General features: G+C 42.1%; 1 protein-coding gene across 1 annotated transcript; it reads right to left on the reverse strand.

Annotated features, from left to right (window-relative positions):
- Positions 1-1313: 1313 nt before the first annotated feature.
- On the reverse strand, positions 1314-21183 carry LOC143786610 (helicase POLQ-like). Its single transcript, XM_077275782.1, has 11 exons — positions 21038-21183; positions 18211-18722; positions 15872-16517; positions 14161-14339; positions 13081-13281; positions 11509-11581; positions 8997-9094; positions 6900-6998; positions 4638-4783; positions 4150-4464; positions 1314-3615 (listed from the first exon to the last, which is right to left on the reverse strand). Exons 2-10 carry the CDS (start codon positions 18403-18405, stop codon positions 4383-4385), a joined length of 1719 nt encoding a protein of 572 aa, XP_077131897.1. The 5' UTR covers positions 18406-18722; positions 21038-21183; the 3' UTR covers positions 1314-3615; positions 4150-4382.
- Positions 21184-22302: the final 1119 nt, after the last annotated feature.

Raw genomic sequence — 22302 nt, forward strand, 5'->3', positions numbered from 1 at the left:
CGTAATGCCTTCACACTACACCACACAAATATAGAATAAGAAGAAGAACAAGCTTTATTTGGCACACAAAAACAAAAAAACATAAAACATAAGTAAAACATATGTGTGTTTCTTCTTAATATTATATATATACTTACATCATCTAATTTCCCCTTTTTTGTCTTTGTGTGCATCCGTGTTCTTTTATTCATGTGCTTTGCGTGTGTTGCCCTGTCCTGACGTTGTTCTCCTGATTGTGCCCATGTGGATGTTTGCCTGTGCGATCTGTGCTCTGTTAGTCTTTCCAAACGGGCTTTTTGTCCCTTTCCCCAGACTCCCGGGAGCTGCGCAGGTGCCACATTTAGTATACCGACATTCATGTCTCCTGTGTCTGGTAGGCGGGCCATTTGCGTTGCACTTCGCGCATGTGCGATCACTACCTTGGTCTATGCGCTCTGTTCGTGAGCTCACTTCCGGCCTCCGTGCGCCGTCCTCAGCATGCTGCAGCGTTCTACATCGGTGTGTGATGTACTAATCACTTTTAAGGTATTTATAGATACTTTGGTGGCTCTAACAACCACTTCCCCTGACGAAGCCGTACAGGTTACGGCGATACGCGTTGGGTCTCTTTAGGGGCGCCCCACTCCTTGTTCCATCTTGTCTTGTCCCCCATTCGGTTGGACGCTCCACTCGTCTCTGGCAAGCTTTATTCTCAATACGGTGAGTGTTTGCCTTCATTTATAACTCTCTGACCACATAACTATTGTGGCTTATATTTATTCATTTCTGGCTAGTTTCTATAGCCTTATCAGCATATATGTTATTGCCTTTTGGCTATTGTTTCATCTATATGCATTTGCAGCATTTTTGGCCAGGTTTGGATATATTTTTTGTTTATCGGGTCACACTCATGTAGGAATTTCCTACCGGCGCTTGTTATAACCTGCTCGGAGTTTTTCCAGGGTCAATTTGGGGTGTCCACCGTATTACTACATTTCTATATTGTCTCGGGTGCAATGGAGATTATACACACACATATATATATATATATATATATACACGTGTGTGTGTGTTTTGTAATATTATACATTTATGCGTTTTGTATTTATTTGATTGATTTTCTGGCATCCTATATACGGTATATATGTTCTATGGTGGGGGGTCCATGAGTGGCGTTCCCGTTTGGTTTTAGTTATGTTTTATGTTTTTTTTGTTATTGTGTGCCAAATAAAGCTTGTTATTCTTCTTATACTATATTTGTGTGATGTAGTGTGCAGGCATTACGGTAGTGCTTTCCTTTTTTTCTTATACATCGTTATTTACTACTAGCTTTTTGCACCTCCCTTCAATTGTATTTATTAGAGTTGTGCGCCTGATCTAAAATTATATGTCACACAGCCGAGACACATGCAGCTACGGAGCGGACACCTGATTATCGGAGCGCTCCAGGCATCTGGGTTCCCGCTACAACTTCTTCGGTAAGCGCTGCAGCTTGCTGAATAAGGAGGGAGCCGAACATATTTGCTCATGTCTAGTTAGAACATGGTGTTTGTATATCTTTGGCTCTATAAACAAACAGGCTCTTTTAGTATCTGCTCTAATAAAATTATATTGTATTACATTACAGTACATTGAAAAAGTATTCATACCCCGTGAACTTTTCCACTTTTTTTTTGTTCACATTACACCCCAAAACTGAAATGTATTTTATTTTGATTGTGTATGAGATACCAACACAAAGTAATACATTTCTGTGAGGTGTAAAGGAAATGATACTCAGTTTTGTAATTATTCAAAAAATATAAATCTGAAAATTGTGACCTGCATTTGTATACAGCCCCCTGATACTCCTACATGAAACTGCCTCGATAAGTCACATAATTAGTAAATTGAATTCACATGTGTGCAATTTATTCTCAGTATAATAACAGCTGTTCTGTGAAGCCTTCAGAGGTTTATTTGAGAATATATTGAATCAAACAGCACCATGAAAACAGTACCAGGAACACACCAGACAGGTCAGGGATAAAGTTGTGGGGAAGAGGATTAGGTTATAAAAAAAATAGACCAAACTCTGAACATCGCACAGATCATTGTTCAATTCAATATACAAAAATGGAAGGAACATAGAAGTATCCAAGCATAGAAAGCACTAATAAGATTTAACAGCCAACAGGCTCAAAGTCACTTTAAAGGAGCTACAGAGATCCATGGCTCAGGTAGGACAATATGTCCAGAGGACAACTATTAGTCATATACTCCACAAATCAGGCCATTATGGAAGAGTAGCAATAATAAAGTTATTTTTTAAAGCAAGCCATAGGAAGTCACGTTTGCCGTTTGAGAAAAGCCATGTAGAGGACCCAGCTAGCATGTGGGAGACGGTGCTTTGGTCAGACAAGACCACAGTAGAAGATATTGGACTAAATGCTATGTGTGGTGGAAAACTAACACTGATCATCACCCTAAAAACACCATCCCCACCGTCAAACATGGTGGTGGCAGGCTGGCAGCATCATGTTCTGTGGATGCTTTTCTTCAGCAGGGACAGGAAAGCTTGTCAGAGTTGATGGGAAGTTGGATGGAGCTAAATACAGGGAAATCCGAAAAGAAAACCTGTTAGATGCTGCAAAAATCTTGAGTCTGGGGCATAGGTTCACTTTCCAGCAATTAGTTTCTAGATGTGCAAAGCTGGTAGATACATACCCAAAAGACTTGCAGCAGTAATTGCAGTGATTGGTGGTCCTACAAAGTATAGACTAAGTGTAACTGAATACAAATCACATAATTTTAAGATTTCAATTTTTCAAATATTTAGAAATGCATGTTTCATTTCCTTTACACTTCACAAATACTTGCTACTTTGTGTTGGTACATCACATAAAATCGGAAGAAAATACATTTAAGCTTACAGGAGTAGTGTGGAAAAGGACACGAGGTAGGAATACATTTTCAAGGCACTGTACATCCCTTTTAAAGAAGCACATTTAATATAAAAAAATATAGGTGGATGTGTGTACGTAGTGTATTGTGAGTGTATTAATATGCACACCTACCGCTGCTCTCTCCGGACTCCAGCGCCCTTCTGCTCCTCTTCTCAGTGATGTCACCACAAATGCAACAAGCCGGGTCACTCTATGCATCTTTTACAATGCAGGCCTAAAAAGCCTCGCTCTGACGCCCTCTAGACTTATATAGCAAAAGCCACTTCCGGGTCATGCAAAGTGCAGTGGGACCTGAAGAGTCTGCAGAGGGATGACATTTCCGAGAAGTGAAGGAGAACGATGCTTGATCTTGAGAGAGCAGCAGTAGGGGAGTATATTAATACACTCACACTACTTTACTCTTTTAAAGGGAAGCGGTCAGGAAATTCCTTACATATGGAAGTGTAGTAAGACTGTACAGGCACATATCCCCACTAAAAATGATAGAGATCTGATGTGCCAATCATGACAAATCTATCACAGAAGCCATATGCAAATCACACTGGACTGTGCTGAGGGCGTGTCTTCTAAGTGCATGGCCTCGCCCTCAGTGCACTTCCAGTCCAATTTACATACAGCTTCTTCGCTAAATTTTTCATGACTGACACAGTGAATCTCTACAAAAATGTCTCATTTTTATTGGGGACAAATACTGTATTTTCTGGTGTATAAGACTACTTTTTAACCCCTGAAAATCTTCTTAAAAGTCGGGGGTCGTCTTATACGCCGAGTGCAGACACCAATGTGTATATGGTGGGTGGCAGGGAGTGGTCCCGATGACGAAGAGGGGTCGTCTCACAGGAAAGTGTGAGTGGAGTATCCCCCATTACCTCATTGTAGCTGCAGCATGGGGTCTCTGTGCTGGGGAGAGGCGGCAGCTGCTGCTCCTCTTTGTGCCGCATGGGTGCTGTGCTGTGGGGCGGTGGCCGCCGCCGCTCCCCAGCACCCCACACTGCAGCTACAATGAGGTAATGGGGGATACTCCACTCACACTTTCCTGTGAGATGCCCCCTCTTCGTCATCAGGACCACTCCCCCCCCCCAAAAGGCACATTAGTCACCGGCCCTATAAGACGACATACGGCGTATAAGAAGACCCCCGACTTTTAAGAAGATTTTATATTTTAACTGGAAAAGTTGGGGGGGGTCGTCTTATACGCCCAGTCGTCTTATACGCCAGAAAATACGGTAAGTAAACACATGCTGACAAGTTTCCTTTACATTTTTCAATGAAGTAAATCGTGAAATTGGCTAGCACCGACCTTCTGGCAGGTAAATTCACCCCAGCTGCTAAGGTAGAAGTGCAGGTAAGGAGGCACAGAACTCCTGAAGAATAGGCTTCTTCCACCAATTTCCTCTCATCACTGGTCAGCCCACTGTGATGGTAAGCAATACCGAAGGGAATGGTACGCTTCAACACTCAGCACATGATGCCATTGCCGGTATTCCTCAAGTCGTCAATCAGCGCTTTCTTTTCGGCTTCTCTGTGACTCAAGTATGCTCTTCATTACATGGGCAAATTCAATTCATAATCATGCAGAAAAAAAAAAGGTTTACAATGAACAAATCTTTCAAGAAGTACGGTAGTTATTGAGGTCATACAAGAATAAACTATTTAAATCTTCTATAGTGGCAGATTTACGTTATCAAAGATGTTTAGGAAGGAAAATCTTACTTGTTGAGGTATTTGCAAATCATTTCTGCAACATTTTCACAGTTCCTTTTGGTAGGACAGAAGACCAGACAGGACTGATTAGGAATGACCTCAGTCACCAGGGCAATGATGTGATCAGGATCTATTCTAAGCATGTTACTTGAATACTAATGAAAAGAAATAATATAGAATATTAAAGTAATAAGAACTATATCTTTTATTTGCTTACCCAAAAAAATTACCCCTTTGCAATTGTGCAAATTACAAAAAAACTAAAAAATAACCCCCAGCCGCCCACTCATCCCAAACTGTTACTGAATTTTTAAAGCCGCGGCATCTTCATGCAGTTTTAAAGGTACCGTAATTGTAATAAAACAGTTAAAACTGCAATCTGACATCAGTCTCTAAATAAATCTCAAGTATGAAGTAAACCAATCCCAGAAAATGCTATACTGAATAAAGAGGATTTTTGGTACTCACTGTAAAATATCTGTTGTAATTAGCGTAATGGGAAATCTACTGCTATTTGGAGGCTGACATTAAATCTACACTTTAATATATATATATATAAAAAAAAAAGTCTCTTCCCCAACTACACTCAGCTATTCACCTAGTGCAAAAGGAGCTGAAGCAAAACAAAGATCACCAAGGGAGGGTGTTTTGTGCCTCAATGAAGGGTACGACAAGAGATTATATGTGAGTAACTAAAATCCTCTTTTTGCAGATGCTTCATTGGGAGGACGCAGGAAACCATGGCACATCACAAAGCAGTCCCTTGAGTGGTAAAACTAATAATTTGTAGAAAGAGGAATAGCAATCCCTCAGGTTAGCAACAGAGTGAATGACTCTTCAAGTACCCTTTGCAAAGACTTGCATCCGTCAAAGAATAAGTAAGAGCTCTGGAAAGATGTGGCCTGAAGACTAAGTAGTGGTCCTACGGAAGAGAACAGATGCCAGGAGGCGTACGGCCCAGGAGTCTTCTACGACACCGGTGGAGCCTTAGCTTAGCCATATCTTCTGCAATAGTATATTGAAACCAGAAGGCAATAGCAGCCCTGGAGGCTGTCGGACCTCTGCAAAGGCCTACCTGGATGACAAGCAAAGCATTTGAAAGTCTGAATGGAGCTGGGAAAGACATCCACATCAGAATGTGTAATAATGTCTCAAAGAGATAAAAGGCAAAAGGGCATAAAGAAGGAAAGCAATCTCTTCATTAAGATTGGAGGTAGACAACACATTAGGGAGAATGGATGGTGCCAGACACAAAACAACCCTGTCCCGAGAAAGAGTGAAAGGCGAGGGCAGAGTGGCCTGATGGATGAGATCGCCAAAAGAAAAACAACACCTTGCTAGCAAGCTGGAGCGTAGAGATGTCTTTAAATCGGTACAAAAGGAAAGGACTAAAAGGGCAGTCAAGAACAGATTGGGGTTCCATTGATCCAAGGTGGCCAAAACGTTGGTCCCAAGTTTGCCCTGCCCTGGCGTAATTCCTGACCTGAGGCTTAGAAGTCAGGTTCTTCTGCAAAATTACAGTTAAGTCAGGGACATGGCCCCTAGGGGCCTACCCTGGCTTAAGACCGTAATGCTAAAATTAAAAAGAGACCTTACAAATGAAAATATCAAAATGTGACATCCAAGACCTTTGGGCCTTGATCCTAGTCTGACCAACAAAATCAGGAAGTCTTGAAGCTTTCAGAATTGTGGATTGAACATCTGGGTGTTGGTAGGGGAGGAGCCAACTTTTTTTAATCTAAGATATAAACCATGGATAAAGATTTCCTGTGTCTCCCAATGAAGAGTCGGAGAAACAAAGTCTTGCAGCTCTGAAAAATTTAGTGTCAAGTGCTTCCGTAACCCATCATTAGATGAATCCATGATAGCATTGTAGCTTCTCTTCCGAACACTAATGGGTTGCATTTGGCACCATGGGCAATTTGTTCTAATTATGAACGAACGTGCTCGGATAAGATGTTATCCAAGAATGCTTGGGTGCTAACCGAGTGACTTCGATGTGCTCGGATAATATGTTCGAGTCCCCGTGGCTGAATGTCTGCGGCCGTTTGACAGCCATAACACATGCGGGGATTCCCTAACAAACAGGCAATCCCTGCATATGTGCTGCGGATGTCAAACAGCCGAGAGACATGCAGCCGCGGGAATCAAACATATTTTTTGAGCACGACAAAGACACTCGGGTGGCACCAAATCCGATCACGTTCGCACATCATTAGTTCTAATGAATGTGGGTGATAAATAAATGATATAAAAAAAAAAGTGATTTACCTTGTAGTTCAGCAGCCGTGATAATGTAAAGTTGTTCTCTGATTTATTGTCAACTTCATATATACTGTCTCTTAATTTTACAAACTCTTTTAATTCAACCTGGTAAAAAGTAAAGGGTGAATTACTAACATTTTATATCCATGGCGGCTATGACTACTGTCTTGCAGTAATGGGGTCGATTGTGCCCATGGACAACATCTGTTGGTTTTTGAGCGGATTTCTTACCACCATTTTCATACCATAATCTGACTGAAGGGTTTTTTAGGGCTTTGTCACAGGAAATGATAAAATAAAGCAATAAATGTCACCATTTTAAACCACTATTTCTCCCGCAGCACTGCTCTAGGGTTCCCACCAGGACCAAATAAGATGGCGTCCTATCCAGTCAATCACCTGGCTGTTGAAGACACTGACTATCTGTGAGTTGAGGTGACTGATAGATGAAATGTGATCTCATATGAAGTGGTGTAATACAAGGCCTAATAGATTGCTGTGCTAAAGGCCTCTTTCATTCATTCATTGTGTCCGCTACGTGTGGTGACAATGGATCCTTTAAAATCTACGGGGATGTCAGCGAGGCCTACCCGTGGACATGTTCCTTTTTTTTCAGCAGCATGTCTGTCAATACGTCCAGCACACGGATTACAAAGTGTGACCCGTGTGCACCGTCCGTTTGACACCAGAATAGAAATAGCAAGATTTTTAGGTGTTAGATGTGCAAAGATAGACAGATAGATCTAATTAGTGCCTTGCCTGCGTATTTTACTGTACTTGTATTATGCAAATAAATAATTGAAAAAACTGATGTGGGGTCTCCCCCTACTTTTGATAACCAGCACAAGTAAGGCTATGTGCACAGGATTTTTCGCGGGTTTTTTTGGGCAGTTTTCCGCGGTAAAAACGCTTAAAAAAATGCATACATAAGCATCCCATCATTTTTAATGCATTCTGCTATTTTTGTGCACATGATGGGGTTTTTTCCCGCGGAAAAAAATTTATCGCGGTAAAAAACGCAGCATGTTCATTAATTTTGCGGATTTTTCGCGTTTTTGCCGCTATTTAATGCAATGGGAAGCTCCGGAAAAAACCGCATGCGGATTTCCTGCAGAAAAAGTCTGGTTTTGTTCAGAAAAATTCTGCAGAAAATCCTGACGTGTGCACATAGCCTAAAGCAGACAGATGTGATATATTCTTAGGCTGGAAAGGTCCATTACGGAGTACAATTAGAGAGATGTATAAACGTGCCCTTTCCTGCCTTTTCTATTCTGGAATGTTATTAATAAATCCACATTGGTATACATCATATAAAGCTCGTATTTACACAATGAAGATGGCGTTTTTGGAGAATAATTATGCAATAAAAATTCTTGTGTTATTATTGATACCGTTTCTTACCTAAGTGTACCATGTGTTGTCCAATCATGTATTACCTTCTAACTTTTATGTTTTAATTAATTGTTATTGTATTTAATAAAGATTTGTCTATTACTTTAATGGAGGTCTCCAGCTTCTTTGATTGGATGGTTTAGTTGTTAGTAAGAAGATTTAATACTTTTTGCCCAGTTATCGGATTTTCTTTTTTTTTTTTTTTTTTTAAACAAAGCCAGGAGTGGATGTAGCCTTTTCTCTCATTTGCATCCAAAAGAATTGGCCACACACCAAGGAAAGAAAATAAGGCTTGACAGCTGCTGCGTGGATAATGCAGTATTATATAGTGGCAATTGCAGGAGTGGTGGACCTTCAGAACACTTATTTCTTTACTTTATATAGAGCCCCTACCCTTACAAAATGGGGAAAAAATGTTATGGAGTTTCCCACTTTTAGAAAATTATCCCCATATAATTGCTGTCATGTAAAATAAAGACAGGTGGCGATACGTCAGGGAGGGGCTTTAAATACTGTCTTTCCTTGATATTTTACATCACAGGAATCATTTTGGGCCCCCTTTAAAAAAAAAAAAAAATAAAAAAAAAAAGTAAAACCCTTTTAAAAGAAAATTATATACTAAATAAACAATCAAAAGCAATATTCCAAAAAAGAAGAAGTACATGAGATTATATATTTATATACACACTACATATCAATGAAACCGCTTACAGGTCTGAAGTTGTCAGTATAAAATTCGGCCTTCAGGAACTGTTGCAGCTCACCCACATTGTTTAATGTTGCACTCATTCCAATGATCTGTGTGCTTTCTGTAAAAGAGAAGCCAAACAAGTAGATTATCAGCATTTTAGCTCGTAGTCTCATTTAGGAAAAGCTCTCTTCTATTATAAAAGTGACAAAAGGGAAAATCAGAAAAAAAAAAAAAAATCAGAGCATAAAAATCTTTCCGATAGCTCTCCCAAAGGTTGTCAAACCTCATTACAAAGTTCTTTTCACAAGATACATCCATGTAAGCTTCTCACATTACAACATATGAGAGCATATCCACTGGAGTTAACGGAAAGTTTCATATGGCTAACCTATGGTTGCTATGTTCTTCAGGAAAGCTAGAGCTGAATTATGACATTTATAGTGCATTGCCACGCATCCATTAGGAAGTATTATTCTTCATTGTTTAGGATTTATGTCTTCAGGCGCTGTTTCCTACCATAGAAGCATTGTGTAAAGGGTAAGCCTACCTATTGATATACAGCGACCAGGATTACATCATAGTGGGACGTGTATGTTACAAGAGCTGCTTTGCAGTTAGAAGATGCCCCTATTACCATCTGGGCCCCTGTGTGGCTGTACAGGTTGCATCAATGGCGATTCCACCCCTGCTCCAAGTCATGTGACAAGGCTCGTTAGAGAGTCGATATTGACTATTAGGATTGCTACTTCCTATAGGTGGCACTAGAGTTCTAGTCTTCTTCCTCTCTGAAGTGACAATTTGCATATTTCCCAGAGGAGCATTGTGGCTTAAAAGTCTCCTCATCTTGGCATGTCACTTTCCACAAGGAGAAACGTTACCAGTTGTCAAAATAGCCAGCGCTGCTCAAGTTCGTTAATCAACGTTCTGTGTATGGGACTAATCAGACACCTTTTTATCAACAAACTTTCATTTATGAGCAATTTATGATACAGTCACTGCAAAAAGTGAAAAAAAAATAGATTTGGTTTGGACCAGCAGAAGGGCTGGGATGGGCGCAAAATGGTTCTTGTCCCCCTTCACTTCCCCGCTCCCTCTGCATGTCAAAGGATTGTCCTGCCACATGGAATAAATAGACATTAACCTTTTCTAAGAAGCTGAGTGAGTGCGGATTCCTTTTGTTAATATTGAATGCATAAGATACAGTAACTCTTCTGTAGAATCCGACCACACAAATTAGCGTTCACTCCCCATGTGCACAATAATGAGGATTTGTTGTCCAGAACCCTGCTCCTCATTCACCAGCTGCTCTTCCTTGGACCACTTTTGGTAGTTACTAGTGTTGAGCATTCCGATGCTGCAAGTATCGGGTATCGGCCGATACTTGCTGTATCGGAATTCCGATACCGGGATTCCGATACTCTTGTGGTATCGGGTATCGCAACAACATTAATGTTAAAATGTGTAAAAGAGAGAATTAAAATAAAAAATATCGCTATACTCACCTCTCCGACGCAGCCTGGACCTCAGCGAAGGAACCGGCAGCGTTGTTTGTTTAAAATTCGCGCTTTTACTTGGTTACGTGAAGTCCCGGCTTGTGATTGGTCAGGGCGGCCATGTTGCCGGGACGCGGACCAATCACAGCAAGCCGTGACGAAAATACGTCACGGCTTGCTGTGATTGGTCCGCGTCCCGGCAACATGGCCGCCATTAACCAATCACAAGCCGTGACGTCACGGGAGGCTGGACACGCGCTCATTTTAAAAAGGGCGCGTGTCCAGCCTCCCGTGACGTCACGGCTTGTGATTGGTTGCGTCGCGGTCAACCAATCACAAGCCGGGAGGCTGGACACGCGCCCATTTCAAAATGAGCGCGTCCAGCCTCCCGGCTTGTGATTGGTTGACTGCGGCGCAACCAATCACAAGCCGTGACGTCACGGGAGGCTGGACACGCGCCCATTTTAAAATGAGCGCGTGTCCAGCCTCCCGTGACGTCACGGCTTGTGATTGGTCAGGGCGGCCATATTGCCGGGTCGCGGACCAATCACAGCAAGCCGTGACGCAATTTCGTCACGGCTTGCTGTGATTGGTCCGCGTCCCGGCAACATGGCCGACCTGACCAATCACAAGCCGGGAATTCACGTAACCAAGTAATAGCGCGAATTTTAAACAAACAACGCTGCCGGTTCCCTCGCTGAAGTCCCGGCTGCGTCGGAGAGGTGAGTATAGCGATATTTTTTATTTTAATTCTTTCTTTTACACATTTATATGGTTCCCAGGGCCTGAAGGAGAGTTTCCTCTCCTTCAGACCCTGGGAACCATCAGGGATACCGTCCGATACATGAGTCCCATTGACTTGTATTGGTATCGGGTATCGGTATCGGATTGGATCCGATATTTTGCCGGTATCGGCCGATACTTTCCGATACCGATACTTTCAAGTATCGGACGGTATCGCTCAACACTAGTAGTTACTAACCACTACAGGCCACCACCCCAAAGGACTTCTCACTGTGGAGAGGTTCGGACAACTTACCACTTGTGTACAGAATCTTAGCAAGAGCCATTTCTAATATTGCACCGCGACTTCCTTCGCTGAGCATATGCAGCTAAGAGGAAAAAAACAAAAGACATTTCATACATAATATAGAAATACTCACAACAGAGTTAGTTAGACTTAGAAGAGTCTGGACTCCCTCACGACATCCACCCTGTATGTATGGCACAGGTCCAATGCGGATGTATGGAGCCGAGCCTACTACAAGGAGGAGTGGGCACAGATTGCCAATTCTGGATGTGCCATACTGAGAGAATCCGGCCCAAAAAGACTGAACACTGTCAGAATTCAGGCAGTACTACAACAAAATATTAGTTTAAAACTGTACATATTTATTCAGCCACATTATTTTGATTGTTTATTTTCCCACCCAAGACTTAATTTTATTTTTCAATTTAACCGTACTACAGATTATGGGTGATATGAAGACGTCATTCAGACGTTGAAAAGATCTACGTGACTTGTTTTTTTTTTGGGGGGGGGACCGTGTCCATGACAACAAACAGGGGCATGGACACATCAACCTTCAATAGATTTGTGAAAAACATATTTGAAAGAGGCCTAAAAAGCTGAAAAAAGTTTAGAAATAAATCTCCCTGGTAGGTTTTCTTACAATTTTTTTTTTTTTTTTTTAAACAGGAGTGTGCTTTTATATCATAATAAAAGATTTTATTTTTTTTTGTCAGATTTTTTTATTTCATTTTTTTTGCAGATAAAAAATACTTATGAAGTATTTTTTTTTACATAATTTGCCCCTCAATCAAAAGATCTGTGGATTTTTTTATTTTTTTTTTCCCTCCTGTAACTGGGGAATTATTAGGAGTTCTGCTGTGCTAACTGGTAGAGCTGATCTAGGTCCACTCTACTATGCCGATATGTTGTCACCAGGTCCTACATAAGAATCGGCAGGGTCGCTGATTCTGTTCACTGCACAGAGCTTATTGAGCTCTATGTAGTTAGCGAAAAAGACATGCAAGTCAGGAGGTCAGAGTGTCAGTTATTACATATTTCACACTGGTAACGACATCTTTTATGTAACATGAACTTTGGAGACAGATTCTCGGTGATATCTACAGTATGTCCGGCTCAAAGTTCTGAATAGCTCATTTACACATTATAAGAAAAACAAGGATTTCTCTGGAATATCCATCAGGTCGCAGATGTCAAGGTGTCATTTTATTCAGCTTATTAAGACCTACCTGCCCATATAGACGCCTAAGGACATACTGACAGATTCACTTTAATCCATGCCGAAGTCCATTCTATGCAAATTATGAATAAATGAACGAACTAACGAACAAATGAGGAGCACTCTCTCACATCCATAGGTGAACACACTGGGATGCATATCCTTCTTTGGGCAAAAAACTGGATGTTTTTGGTTTAGGTATTGAGATTTGTTATTTTCCTAATAATCCTTAAACTGAAAGGATGACCCTATTAAGCAGTGGAAGAGTCAGTATACTGTGTATGCAGAATGTCAGCTGCAGAGTGCGTCCTCGGCACAATGCTTAGGGTAGCCCACTACATCGGTACAAAAAGGGGACTTACCTCATCAACGACGACCAGACCCAAGTCACTGATTCGCTCAGTTTCAATCAACGAGTTGACAAGACTGTGACCTTTTTCAATTGTTGCAATGTACAAGGACTTTTTGGTTCTCCTTTTTATTGGCGGAAATCTTCCTTTGCTGCCAGCATACTCCTCTATCAAAAACTCCAGGTCTACTCCAAAACTGGACAAGCCACGAACCTTGGGAAGCAAATGCAATACTATGCAGTATCTGTCGGTAAAGCACCAGCCTACTTACGATTAAATGGGTATTTCCATCTCATTTGTATGCAGTATCTACAGGATATGCCATAATTGGATGCTACATGTTGATATTGACCCTATTAACGGAGCATTGATGCGCCATGAAGCTGTGGGAACTCCTATGTTGCTTTGTATGGGAATTCCTATTGACTCTCCACTGACCGCATCATTGACGATGCCTTGTTCTAAAGATGAAAGAAGGGCCCATTAGTGGGATCTACATCTGCAGCATATCCTGAGGATATTCCATAAATACACAAGTTGGGAATACCCCTTTAAACGCTATCCAAACATTGAAAACCAGATTTTTCGTAGAATTGTGTTATTATACATCGTCCCATATCCTGGGAACAGCAACAAGTTGTATCACACTTTGGGTAGATGTATAGTCCAGGCTAAAGCAACAGTTTTAAGATATAGGCTGCCGTCACACATTCAGTATTTGGTCAGTATTTTACATCAGTATTTGTAAGCCAAAACCAGGAGTGGGTGATAAATACAGAAGTGGTGACGTGTCTCTATTATTCTTTTCCTCTGATTGTTCCACTCCTGGTTTTGGCTTACAAATACTGAACGTGTGAATGTGGCCTTACGAGGATCACTTACAAAGATACATGACAAGCTGCTAGAGCTAATTAAATGCCATTATATTAATACGCTGCAGCAGCAGATGAAGAATACACCAAGTTCAATGGAGAACTAAAAGGGGCAGTCTAGCACTCCTTTACTGATACAGTAATACAGAAATCTTACACTGATTAATATAAATGTGACTTGTGGGATTTACAGAGCAGCTAAAAATTATACAAAACAGACCTTCTCCTGTACAATAGCAACGTAAGGCAAGATCATCAGCACGTCCCTTTTCCTGCACAGAAGTTCTTGAAGTATTACAATTTCTGCAACAAGAGTTTTACCGCCACTTGTTGGTAAGGAGTAAATCAAGTTTTTCCGCTGTCGTAGGGATTCCAAAGTTAGGCATGTATGCTGCCAGTCTGAAGAAAAAAAAAAAGAAATGTTTTACTGCAGGTAGAAAACCCAGTAAAAAAAAAACCTATACAGAAAAGCAATACCAAAAATAAGGGATAATATATTAAAAAACCTGAATACTAAACATATATATATATAATGCCCAAAAAGAAGTTGTATTCAAGGAAAATGTATATAGCAAACTGTATTAGATAATTTATAACAGAAAAACATAATACATGATTGCACAACACGATTAGAAAACGGAATATAAAAATATATGAATAAAATTAAGCATATATCTGTGTGAGGGAAATGGAGTGTGCAGAATGGAAGATAATTAATAGAGGATGCATTACAAGTATGTACATAAAATACAACCACAATCTAATAGAAAGACTCCCTGAAGAAGCGACAGCGAACCACACGTTAGAGTGGTGTGAGGGGAACTGTGGTGTGCTTTTTCCAGGGTTTTTGGCCCTATATTAGGTTTTGGTTGTGTTTAGTGATGAGCGAGTATACTCGTTGCTCGGGTGGTCTCCGAGTATTTGTTATTGCTCGGAGATATAGTTTTCATCTCCTCAGTTGCATGATTCACGGCTTCCAGATACGCTGAATACATGTGAGGAATGCCTGTTTGTTAGGGAATTCCCACATGTATTCAGCCTGTCCAGCAGCCGTAAATCATGCAGCTGAGGCGACGAAAACTGTATCTCCGAGCAATAGCAAATACTCGGAGATCACCGAGTATACTCGCTCATCACTAGTTGTGTTTTATGTTCTCTCATAGTTCTATTTGTTACCATCAACTATATATTACACTTTATTTATAATGAACTGTATTTCCTTTTTTTATTGAATTACATGTTATTAAATTCGTGATCCAGCCAAAAGGTGTACATAACATTTTTGAATTTTTCAAGTACATATTTGTAATACATCCTCTACTCATGATCTTTCATTCTGCACACTCCGTTCCCCTCACACAGATATATGCTTAATTTCATTCATATATTTTTTTAAATAATGTATTGTGCAATCATGTATTTTAATTATCTAATAAAATTTGTTATGTACAAAAAATCCAGTAACTCTGTGAGATAGCACAATAAGCAGGGGGCACGGTGGGGCCCATACATGCTTGATAAGATAAAAGCGGTGCAACCATTGCAAAACGGTCGCCATATCAGCCACAATAAAATGCTTAGGCTAGGCAACAATAGTAGAATGATTAACTCATCCCTTTAACCGATGCAGGATGTGGAGTGATAGGCTTACAGCAGAGGAAACATTTCTCAGGATTTTTATCAAAGTAGCAAAGCTAGGAGTCCCTAACATACATTTTACTTGTCATAGAATTCAGTCGTTTTTACAGGGGCGTTGGTAGGGGTGGGCAACCAGGGCATGTGCCACAGGTACCTGGTGGGGGTGCAAACAAGCCAATTTGCCTTAATCTGGGTATTTAGATACAGGGCAATTTAACTTTTGCCCTAGTTGAAGGAAAATCTAGCTCCAGCTCTGGTTTAGTGGCGACATCGAAACCGAGGTATTTAATTACCATAAAGTTTTTTAATGCCTCTATAGTGTTCAATAAGTTCAGCGACTTTGCTGGGTAAACCGTAGAACGGTCCCAAGTCGATTTCAGACGACATCTCCAGTGTCTTTTGGGCAACATCAAGTTCCTCCATAATGATGGTTTCTTTTATTTGCCTGGTCCTGGAGATATGAGGGGTATGTGCTTTAGCATTTCCAGCCAATGTGTTCTTCAGACTGTCCCGCAGACTTTTCGTTTTTCCATCTTTTGCATTTATATAAGAAGCAATGGATGTGTACACAGGATTTGCTTTGTCAGAGCTGCGCTCATTAAGATTTTGTTCAGTGACAGATTTTGGATTTGCATCTTCATAACAGAGGAGCTGCGAACAAGGAAGATCATCAGATAAGTCCCAGGAGTCTGGATTTCCCTCCGTAAGCAATACATTTCTCTTCAGATGATTTAGTAACTCTTTATCTTGAACAGTGGATTTAGAGGGGTTGAGGGGTGTCATAAACTGGTTAGAGGGGTCAGGTCTCTGAGTAAGAGGTAAAGTGCTTGCAGCCTCCTGGTTACACTTTTCTTCTAAGCAATCCATTTGTGCTAGCAAAGATGGGTCCTCGGCAAAGCTGTCATATTCTCCAAACAGGTCGTCATCGCTGCCACAGTCCTAAAGAAAAGAAAGACTGCTAAGAATCACATATATAAAGCATGTTAAAGAGCTTAAAGGTGACAGATGTAGAGTCTCTGAAAACACAAAGTTGTATAGAGTGTGCAGAATAGTTACGACTGTTCCCTGACTATCATGTGATCATAGTAGTCACAAAAAGCCCAAGTTAATTGTATCTTCTAGTGACACAACAGAGTATGGTGCTAGGATAAGTCAAGTCTTTCCCCCTTCACCCCGACGCGCGTTTTGCCCGGAGCTTCTTCTGGGGACATTGGGGGTAGAAGACTTGACTTATCCTAGCAGTATACTCTGTTGTGTGTGGACGTTCTTACTAAGGTATAGTGCCATACTTTCTTTATATGTATTTACAGCTTACCTATTAATGCTGCAGGATATGTATATTTAGCAATATGGGATACATTAAACCCACATTGGTCCTATGATACATCATTAGGAACCAACTGAATTTATACTAAGGCTGTGATTAATACATATATTTATAATATCCTCCATCAATACTGGCACGCCTTAGTATGACCACTTTTTTTATTTGATTTGATCTTGCATTAAGGTTACAGGAGTATCTTATTTATAATTTGATTGTAGTTGTATCACTTCGTATCAACAGGATATAAAATAATTGTTGGTGATACATATTCTTCCCTAGTTACCTTTGCTATATATATTGTCCTTTTATGTAAATCTATTAATATACATACAAATTACTTTTAGGAGTATAGTGTGTTAGGATCAGACCCCCCCTCCCTGCTGGACACTTTGTTGTAAATTGCTTTTGGGCCTTTTTCTGCATTTTAAAATGAACTCACTCAATAAAGCTTTATGCATTGTTTAACCCACATATGGTTCTCTTCTATCAGCTACCTTGAATGTAAGTCCGTAGTTGGTTGCATCTTTTAGAAGCAGAAAACGCTTCAGAAAAACATTGGCCGTGTTATGTCTCAAGCGTATTTTTTTGTGTCTTTGCAGTAATTTTATAGCCGCCTGAGTTTTATATTTTACTTCTATGGATGAATTAGCGAGTGGCTTCTAAGCAAAAGCTGCCTGAAGAATGGTCAGGTCACTTCTTTGAACTATTTCTCATCTTTGGAAACATGAAGCAGTTAGAAGTAGCTCAAAAGCTTGACCATATGCACAGAAAGTCTTCCTCAGCTTGCTGGGCATACATTAATGCTTTCTAACATTTCTTTAGAGCTTCTTCAAGACGTTCAAAGACCTTCTGTGCACATGCCTTTATATTTCCAGCAGATAGTAAAGTCCTGATGTTCTTCTGTTAAGCATCCATAACCTATGGGAAGATCATTTTAGAAAGTAAGTGATCTGAACGCCACTCATTTCCAGGACTCTACACCACTATGAATCCTTCCACACTGCTGCTGGAAATCTGACAACAATCTGCACAAAGTTCCATTTAAATAAATGGGAGTTGGGATTGGTAAAGCCTAGCATACAACAAGTAAAGTACATTAATGCTTTAATAGTGTGAGCAGAAATGCTAAGGTGTGTCATGTTCCATAACTTCTGCTTACAGGAATGTTCAAAGAATCTTGAAGAAAACATGTGTTTCTTTACTACCTACTTGCAGCTAGTCAAGAATTTACTATTTCTCAGTGGATAGGTTCTTATTGACAATGAATAAATGGAATTATTGTTCTGTCCCGCATCCATATCTTACCTGTTGGCCTGAACACATTGTATTCACCTCTGCAGAACAATCTGTCATGTTATGGGATTCGGATGTTATGTTCTTTCCCTCACTTCCGCTTGCCTTCTTCTTAACCGGTGTGTAAACACTGTGTCCCGTAGAAAGATTTCTTTTCCTTACCGGTGGTCGTCTCTGGACATTGAGGACACCAGTTTCCATCCTCATAATGTGAAGTAGCCCATGCTAGGAGCTGGATATTAGGTCTGCCCAAATACTCACTGAAGTCCCCAAGTAAAGACATGAGATCCAATCTTGAAATTTCCTGCAGTTATTTAAATGTCATGTGTTTATTCTATTTTCTTAAATTCTCCAATGATGGAATCCAAAGAAACACGAATTGTTATTTGACAGAAATCAAACGTTTATAGTCACTGTTTCTTGGTTTTTGGCTGAAGATAAATCTAGGGGAATAGAACACTTTATTGTGTTTTGAAATATTCTGCAGACTTGCTCGTTTATCCCAGATTTGGTAATGCAGATGTCTAAAGAATGAAAAATAAGACAGTGATTAGCTGAACAAAAACCTATTGGAGTGTTAGACAAACTCAGGGAACCAGGGTTGTTACTCAGCTTTCTTTTGAGGCATCTATTACATTTTCCGTTGCCTTCCAGCAGGGTCTACTTGGATTCCAAAGTCTACAATAACGGCTATTCACTACCTAATTCTTACTTATAGTTTACATTATCAACATACGGGCACAATAAAGGATATCTCTAGCTTATAAAGTGATGTCATAGCACAAGGACACGCCATCACTTTATGATCATTGAGGATCTGACCTCTGAGACCCCTAATGAGGTAGAGAATTAAGGAACTGTAGCTCTGCTGTACCCCTTAACAGTTTGTCCCTGCACAACAGCCCTAAGGGTATGTTTCCACGTTCAGGAAACGCTGCGTGTTTGACGCTGTGTTGAGCCGCAGGGTCAAACACGCAGCGTCCAGATGTTACAGCATAGTGGAGGGGATTTCATGAAATCCCGTCTCCACTATGCATTAAAAGATGCATGCGGCAGACCCGCGAAAATGGACATGCGGCGCGTCTTTTAAGAACGCAGCATGTCCTTACAATGAGCAAAACACGCAAGAACACCGCAGGTGACCTGCCAATGACCTCAGGTGCAGATTTGGTCAGGATTTTACCTGCATAAAATCCTGACCAAATCCTGAACGTGGACACATACCCTAATATCACCAGTTTCAACTGCAACCAGCTTCACTCCAAGAGACGGATCTGGCTGAAGCACCTTGTTCTGCCAGGTATGAACTGGCAACGAAAATGTATAAAGGAGGTACAGCACTATATCATTATTGTAACCTTATTAAAAAAGGAAAAAAAAAAAAAGAAGTTGAATCCTATCTATACCATGCTGGATCCAGCGGTAATTGCCACATCCTTCATTATAAGGTCACATAATCATGACAGCCATAAGCCGGCAACCTTATTAAGGAGTCATTCATAGCCAACACTACAGAAAACACAGTTACATAGTTAGTAAGGCCGAAAAAAGACATTTGTCCATCCAGTTCAGCCTATATTCCATCATAATAAATCCCCAGATCTACGTCCTTCTACAGAACCTAATAACTGTATGATACAATATTGTTCTGCTCCAGGAAGACATCCAGGCCTCTCTTGAACCCCTCAACTGAGTTCGCCATCACCACCTCCTCAGGCAAGCAATTCCAGATTCTCATCGTGTAGTTCATATATGACATGACACCTCCATCTCCACCTAACAAGGTGCAGCTTCATAGATGCCATGACACTCCATGATCCCTGGTCCCACCGCACACAGTTACATAGTTAGTAAGGCCGAAAAAAGACATTTGTCCATCCAGTTCAGCCTATAAAGAAAAGTGGATGTCACGCTGTGTTGTCCAGTGCTGCCCTGCGTTGTAGAGCTCTACACCGTAGGTGCTATCACAGGCGCGGCTGCACACGTCGATCGGCATGGGGTCTCTTGGGCCGTCCCGGGCCGGCCTCCTCCCACTTTAGGACTCTGGTTAGTTCTGATTCCCCCAGGGTCACAAATACCGAACTAGTGCAGCGGCCCCGAACGGATGAGCACAAGGCAGTCCAGAACCCCTAGACTCAAGCGATCCAACACTCAGCCTCCCTTGGTGGCTAGGATTACAGGCGCAGGCCCATGCGCCCGGCAATATATACACATGCCTCCTCTCTATTTATATGCCAGTTATGGCACAGACTTTTACCTTATGGAGACTTTAAAAAAAAAAAAAAAATCAACAGTGACCTGCTGAGAAAATGACCGCCCCTGCTGAGAAAATGATCGCCCCTGCTGAGAAAATGACCGCCCCTGCTGAATATTTAGGAGAAATTCGTTGAGAAGTCGGTTGTTTTTCCCATGAGCTCATTTGCATATATTCATGACCAAGCGCTGTGATTGGCTGGCTGTAGAATGCTGCATCTCCAGCCGTCCCCTCTGGCGTTTTTGTCGCCCCATTACCAATGAATAGTGTGCGTATACAGAGGGTTTCGCTCTTTCCATGTCACCTGGGAACTTCCCTACATCAGGTATCCTCCGCTGGGACCTGCCGGAAGTCACTTTGGGCTTCGTTCTGACTCTCAGAGGCTTTCCATGAGAAAGTGTCCTACAGAAGACGCCGTAGGAGCCGGCAGGTCACAAGTGTTGGACAGCTCGGCCAACAGCTCCAGCTATGACAGCCCACCTATAGAAAGGACGCTACAGGGACGCTGTTCACTGGCTGATAACAGGGAACAAAAGCGTCCATTTTTCTGGACTGTAATTGTCTGCGGCAGCCATCACCTCTCACCTTAGATCCCTGCGGTTAAGTCTCGGTCACTAACGTGTCTCTCCGAAGTGTGTCCGCCCAAGTCTCACCAGACATTATTTGAATGGTAGAGGCTAAATCCAAGTCGGCTAAAGGACCTCTGCCCATGTGACCGGAAGGGGCGGTGCCTCTTCCTCCATAGAACAGACAGGGCACACACGAGGAAGCTGTGGATATCATGGCGGGATTTCGCGCAGGATTTGGTTTTGGAGTGTTTTGTGCAGGATTTGCCTCTTCCTCCATAGAGCAGAGCAGACAGGAGGAGGCTGTGGATGTCATGGCTGGATTTCGAGGATTTTTGTGCAAGATTTGGGGTATTATGGGGGTCATTCTCCAAAGTCATAGATCAGGTAAGTGGGAGTCTGCCTGGAGAGAATGGGGTGGTGATGCTTGCATGGGGCTGCCTGTAGAGAATGGGGTGGTGTTGCTTGCATGGGGTTGCTGGGGAGAATGGGGTGATGCTTGCATGGGTCTGCCTGGGGGAGTATGGGGTGGTGTTGCTTGCATAGGGCTGCTGGGGAGAATGGGGTGGTGGTGATGCTTGCATGGGGCTGCTGGGGAGAATGGGGGGATGTTGCTTGCATGGGTCTGCCTGGAGTGAATGGGGTGGTGATGCTTGCATGGGGGGGTGGTGATGCTTGCATGGGGCTGCCTGTAGAGAATGGGGTGATGTTGCTTGCATGGGTCTGCCTGGGGAGAATGGGGTGGTGTTGCTTGCATGGGGCTGCTGGGGAGAATGAGGTGGTGATGCTTGCATGGGGCTGCCTGGAGAGAATGGGGTGATGCTTGCATGGGGCTGCCTGGGGGAGTATGGGGTGGTGTTGCTTGCATAGGGCTGCCTGGGGAGAATGGGGTGGTGTTGCTTGCATGGGGCTGCCTGGGGAGAATGGGGGGATGTTGCTTGCATGGGGCTGCCTGGGGAGAATGGGGGGATGTTGCTTGCATGGGGCTGCCTGGGGAGAATGGGGGGATGTTGCTTGCATGGGGCTGCCTGGGGAGAATGGGGTGGTGTTGCTTGCATGGGGCTGCCTGGGGAGAATGGGGGGGATGTTGCTTGCATGGGGCTGCCTGGGGGAGAATGGGGTGATGCTTGTATGGGGCTGCCTGGGGGAGAATGGGGTGATGCTTGCATGGGGCTGCCTGGGGGAGTATGGGGTGGTGTTGCTTGCATAGGGCTGCTGGGGAGAATGGGGTGGTGTTGCTTGCATGGGGCTGCCTGGGGAGAATGGGGGGATGTTGCTTGCATG

Source organism: Ranitomeya variabilis, chromosome 1 (genome assembly GCF_051348905.1).
Source record: "Ranitomeya variabilis isolate aRanVar5 chromosome 1, aRanVar5.hap1, whole genome shotgun sequence".
Lineage (NCBI taxonomy): Eukaryota > Metazoa > Chordata > Amphibia > Anura > Dendrobatidae > Ranitomeya > Ranitomeya variabilis.

Bases quoted from the DNA above. Each gene is read 5' to 3' on its own strand.
- LOC143786610 (XM_077275782.1), bottom strand. From the start codon at position 18,405: ATGAGGATGGAAACTGGTGTCCTCAATGTCCAGAGACGACCACCGGTA. The intron at 14,340-15,871 runs GTAATTAAATAC...TTTTTTCTTCAG, and splicing joins AGGCATTAAAAAACTTTATG to ACTGGCAGCATACATGCCTA. The intron at 4,784-6,899 runs GTAAATCACTTT...TCTTTTCATTAG, and splicing joins CACGGCTGCTGAACTACAAG to TATTCAAGTAACATGCTTAG.